Source organism: Malus sylvestris, chromosome 1, assembly GCF_916048215.2.
Source record: "Malus sylvestris chromosome 1, drMalSylv7.2, whole genome shotgun sequence".
NCBI classification, from domain to species: domain Eukaryota; kingdom Viridiplantae; phylum Streptophyta; class Magnoliopsida; order Rosales; family Rosaceae; genus Malus; species Malus sylvestris.
In genome coordinates this window covers 7,413,499-7,418,942 of record NC_062260.1, presented here as the reverse complement: position 1 = coordinate 7,418,942, position 5,444 = coordinate 7,413,499, and the positions used below count along the sequence as shown (strand labels likewise).

Here is a 5,444-nt window from a genome sequence, read left to right as displayed (position 1 = left end):
GATTAAAACGTAACAAACTCTTTTTAGTGTAGCGTCAAGAGCGTGTTGATAACGTGTTGTAGGCCTAATTTATTGAACTATATAAAGGACAGATAGAGCGGGTGCGGCCCAGTAGAGAGAAAGAGAAATGTGTATTTATGAGATGTGTATTATTCCACCAATTGTGCCTTTATTTATAGTAGTAGGGAAGGTAAATTCCTTACCCAATAGGATTACAACTCTAATATGATAATATCTAATCTAAGAAATATTCTGAATATGATAGGATTTACATGATTGCATTTTTAATCTAATAGGACTGCAACTAGTCTAACCCTTTTTATTAAAGCTTCTAAAAAAAGAAACCCCTAAAAAACAAATCTAGAGCTCGAATGAAAAGATGTAGAAAATTATTTAATTCATTCAGGCTGGAGTGACAACTTATATACCACGTACAGCACCACCCTCCATTAATTTGTTACTTCAGAATCTCACGTGTTTCTTTAAAATTTTCAGAATCCTCCAAACTTATCCCTCAACCTCGTTAACACCAATCTTGTCCTCAAGCCTTCCCATCTGTTTTCACTTTTCATATCTAAAAAGGAAAGAAGCCTTTCACATTGTTGTTTCTATATTTGGTAATTTGGTTTCACACCGCCATTGGACTAGGTAGTTTATATATACCTAACGTAGTAACACCGTCTTTATATCAATAGAGACACAAATACTTCAACTGGTACTACTATGGTAAAGTTCCATGGACAAGTTGATCCTCTAAGCCTTGGAGTAGTTGCAGAAGATGAAAAAGCAGCTGAAGATCACATCAGCTACGACGAGCTCAAGAAGCGAACGTGGAAGGATAGTATTCGCTTACAAAAGCTCAACGAGAATCGTAAAATCATTGAGGCAGAAGAAGACGAAGAAGAAGAACTTGCAGAGTCGTCGGCAAACCAAGAAGGGTCTCATCGAAAGAAAATGGCAAGAGCCCAGGATTCGATACTTAAATACATGGTGAAAATCATGGAGGTATGCAAAGCAAAGGGCTTTGTGTATGGGATTGTGCCTGAGAAGGGAAAGCCAGTGACGGGCTCCTCTGATAGCTTAAGAGAGTGGTGGAAAGACAAAGCGAGATTTGACCACAACGCCCCCATTGCAATCGCCGAGTACCTGCCAGCTCTGATATTTGAAGGTGAGTCGGATCATGGCTCTTATGCTCATTTGCTTCATGAACTGCAAGACACTACTTTAGGGTCTCTTCTTTCTGCTCTGATTCAGCACTGCGTGCCGCCGCAGCGGAGGTTCCCTCTGGAGAAGGGTTTAGCTCCTCCGTGGTGGCCCACAGGGAAGGAGATGTGGTGGGGGGACCAAGGGCTTTCTGTAGAGCACGGCGCTCCTCCTTATCGGAAGCCCCACGATCTTAAAAAGGCATGGAAAGTGAGTGCCTTGGCTGCTGTGGTCAAACACATGGCTCCTAATTCGGATAGAGTGAGAAGACTTGTGACGCAAAGCAAGTGTTTGCAAGATAAGATGACTGCTAAGGAGACTGCTATTTGGTCCAAAGTGGTTAACCAAGAAGAATCTCTCATACAGCTTACAGAGAAATGCCTCAAAATCTCAGATCACTCAAACAAAAAGGGTAAGAATTTGAAGTGGCCTGCTACTACTAGCAATGAAAAGAGGAAGATGATAAGTATTGATTTGGGATTAGGGTTTGTGGAAAAGAAATCAAGGGCAGACTATGATCAAGGTCAAGATCAAGATCGAACACTTTGTGCTTCTGATCAAAATAGTGGTGCTGTTAGTGTGGTGGATTGGATTAATATGGAGATAGAAAAGGCCAATCGGATTGATGACAACAGTGGTACTAAAGTGGCAGACGGCTATGGATCAGCAAGCTATTGGGGAGGTGGTATTGATGATGATGATCTAGCTATGGATGGAGCACTGGAGATCCAAAGGGGAAACATGGATTTAAATCGTTCTTCCGAAGATATGTCACATAATTATGACCAAGACTCAACTTCTATTTGGGATTTGGGATATGATTAATTAGTGAATGCACTACTCTTGTATCTTTTAATTAGTTTTCATTTTCATGTAGTTGTTTAAAATGTACCAATAAAATAATTTGTACTAGCGAGACCAATAATTAATTTGTATTACTTGTCATATTGTTCGTCGCATCTCTCATATGCAACAACCACATTGTTGGGCACTTTTTATTTATAATAGCATGACTACTACATGTTAATTAATTAGTTGATTCAGAGGGATAAAGATTTCATGCATTTTATTTGAACAAAAAATTTTCTCACCCACACTTAAATGTACACATCGTATTAATTATTGTATCTTCCTATCTGGAAACTACGTAAGAATGCCTCAGTAGTCAATAGTACATGGATTTTGTTACTTGCCTTGCTAGTTGTTCATTTGGTTTAGAACAAAACTTTTTTTGTGCTAGATTCACTGGCAAACATCTTACAAAGCGAGATCCACTTACATAGAGAGATGTCATGGACAATGCTTACTTTGTTCTCTCTTTCCTTTGTTTTTCATTAACCTTTTTCACTAACCAGAAAAAATATGAACAAAAAGAAAGTTTCGTTGGGGGGGCAAATAATTACTTTCTAGCTTCCTAGTGCAGTACATAATATTCTGTTTTTCACTAACCCGAGTGATCGGATTGGAGCGTCGTTCAAGGTTGTAGGGTGGTTTTGTCTTTGTCTAGAATTCCCACCCTCTTAGTTGCATATGCATGGTGGTTTTTCCTTTGATGACCAAGGCATCAACGTGGGAGGAGTGTATGTCTTTTAGCACTTTGAAGACCAAGGCATCGTTGATCAGTGAACATCAGGATGCTAGATGATGGGGAGGGGTTTATTGATGGAAGCTACCATCTTGGCTCCTTTCAACCTGTTTTCTTTCTTTTTTAGTTTTATCTAGATACTCTTGTCCTCCATAAATGCAGTTGACGTTGAGAACCAGTGTCTCCATTAGCTTTTGGTTTCTAGAAGATTCATGAGATCTCTTGGATCTTTTGCAAAATGTTTTGGGAGTGGGGCGATGGCGCTTCGCATAAGGGTTCAAATTAACAGTTCTCGTTGGGGTCTGAACAAGAATTGCCTCAACTAGTGGCTCTTCAAAACCATAGACAACGTTTTTAAGGGCCTTCACACGTTGACCGCCCCTTCATTCATGAGGCCTTTCGAAACTTGTTAACTGACGCGTTAATCTTTACCAAAGTTTTCCAAATTCGATCCACATCGGGGGCAACTTCGCTACCAGAAGCATTGTCGCGCTCTGGGCTATGGAGATGCCCTGACATTGCTTTTAAAATAGCCATTGTTGTGGTAGAGTCAATTGTTGGAACCAAATTCGCACACTGCTAAGAAGGGTGGAGATGCACAAACTCGTTAACCTGTAAAATAGCAAACAACCATAAGCAGCCAATGACTGGGGGTGGTGCCAACCAAAGGCTTTCTGAGGATCAAGTTAGTAACTTAACTCAAGCAGTATACAAGAGAATAAGTGTATGATTATTGCGTTACTAGAGATGAACCCTAGAAGGGTGTATTTGTATAAACAAGTTGTAATAGAGACCTTTAGGATATGGAATTTGTCTTTAAACCAGGAGAATCTTAGAGGATATGTACGAGTAGATATTGCATCCTCCTACTAGTTGGATTACTTGCGGTACAAGCCAATCTTTAGATTGTAAGGATTCCAAAAATATAGAAAATATGGCTAATTCTTTACTAGATCATGTTTTTGAATCTTGCAGAACAAGCAAGGTGAATCTAAGCGAAGTCGTTGGACTTCGCCCACTGTTCCGAAACAGGATGATGGTGGCATCACTGATCTGTCTGTGCACCTCCATTGTGGAAGCTGTTGAATCCATGATCGAACTTCTAAGGTATTCTTATTCTAATCCATCTTGCTCCAGCCCTAGAAAATCATGGTCCCACAAAAGTGGTGGCTCAAGTAGTGCCATTTTACTCAATGAAATTGATTCTCGGTGTCGATTTGCAGAGAAATTGATTCCCTATTAGCAAGGTTTTGGTGGAGTCAAAGAAATAAACAAAGAAGTATTCATTGGATTAGCTGGGAGACTTTGGGCTTAACAAAATATGAAGGCAGTTTGGGTTTAGGAATTTACAGAAGTTTAACGTAGTCCTTATTGTAAAGTAATGTTGGCGTTTCATTCATGAACTAGATTAAGGGTGGGCAAACGGGTATAGGAACTGCGAGTCGGGGCAGGTAATCAAGGTTCGGGGTGGGTACAAGCCGGTTCCAATATTTTGATAAGAGAAACGGGGCAGGGCGATGAAATTTTAGGGGCTGGCCAATTCCATATGTATAGAAAAAGGGGCCTCAGACCGGCCAATTTGTAATTTCAATGGAAGGACGAACGAGATTGAAAAGTAACCTACCATCCAATCTTAATCGTTAGTTTTATCCTAGGTCTCATTGAGCTCGACTTTGTCACTCGAGTCCTCAAATTCGATTCTATCTCACCATCTTGCATGTGTCGTTCCCTCCCCTCCACGGTTCCACCTACACTCCGTCACTCTCTGTCAGTCATCTCCTCCACCACCTCGACATCACCGTCGTCGCGAGTATGGGACTTAACGACCATCACAACGGCCCAACAACCTCGATTGTCCTCCTTAAGTCCGCGACGACATCCCAGACTTAGAGATTCTCACTGACCCAGTCCTCACTTTCACAATCTCTCTTTGAACCCAGACTAAATCTCTTCAACATTCCCTCTCGAATCTCAATCTCGAATCTCAATAGTTGACAATCAAGTGTTTATGCCAGTCCATGGATCCAACTGCTGAGTTTCCAGCCTCATCTTTCAATTTCTAACCGAGACCGATGTGGCGTTCGTGGCTAGAAGACGAGGTCATATCTATAATCCTACTTGGTAGGAGTTATGGCGTCGATTTGGGAAATCAGTTTTGGTTGATCAAGAAGAACAGTTACGGCAGTGGAAGCAATCTGGAACATTTTGGAGCTCTGTATCAAAACTGAAAAAAAAAAAAAAAAAAAACCAATTGGACACGGGGACCCGCCCCGTACCAACTCGTTTGAAACGGGCCGAGTTAGGTCCGGTTCCCAAACTCAAAATCCATCTACTCGGATTGGCCCGCCCCTAAACCAGATTGTCTTTCAGCTACAATTCTTCAATGCAGATAATTCTCCACTACTTCGTTCCTAGAAGCAAAAAAAAAAAAGTAGGGCGTCATGGGTGTGGGCTATTTGTTGGAGAGGAGGGAGGTTATCCCAAAGAGTGTTCATTGACAGGTAATGGATGCTAGCTTTATTAAGCTATGGGTGGACCAGTGGCTTCCCCCTGGACCCATAGGCCTATCCCAAGCAGAGCAGTTATTGTTGACAACCAAAATGTGGAGTCCATAATCTATCAAACCATAAAAGATTGGGACTTGGAGTTAATTTAA

At 41.2% G+C, this 5,444-nt stretch overlaps 1 protein-coding gene across 1 annotated transcript; it reads left to right on the top strand.

Annotated features, from left to right (window-relative positions):
• The first annotated feature begins 669 nt into the window (after positions 1-669).
• Positions 670-2,148, top strand: LOC126631116 (putative ETHYLENE INSENSITIVE 3-like 4 protein). The gene has a single exon (XM_050301271.1). The coding sequence runs from the start codon at positions 724-726 to the stop codon at positions 2,026-2,028; it is 1,305 nt and encodes a 434-aa protein (XP_050157228.1). The 5' UTR covers positions 670-723; the 3' UTR covers positions 2,029-2,148.
• Positions 2,149-5,444: the final 3,296 nt, after the last annotated feature.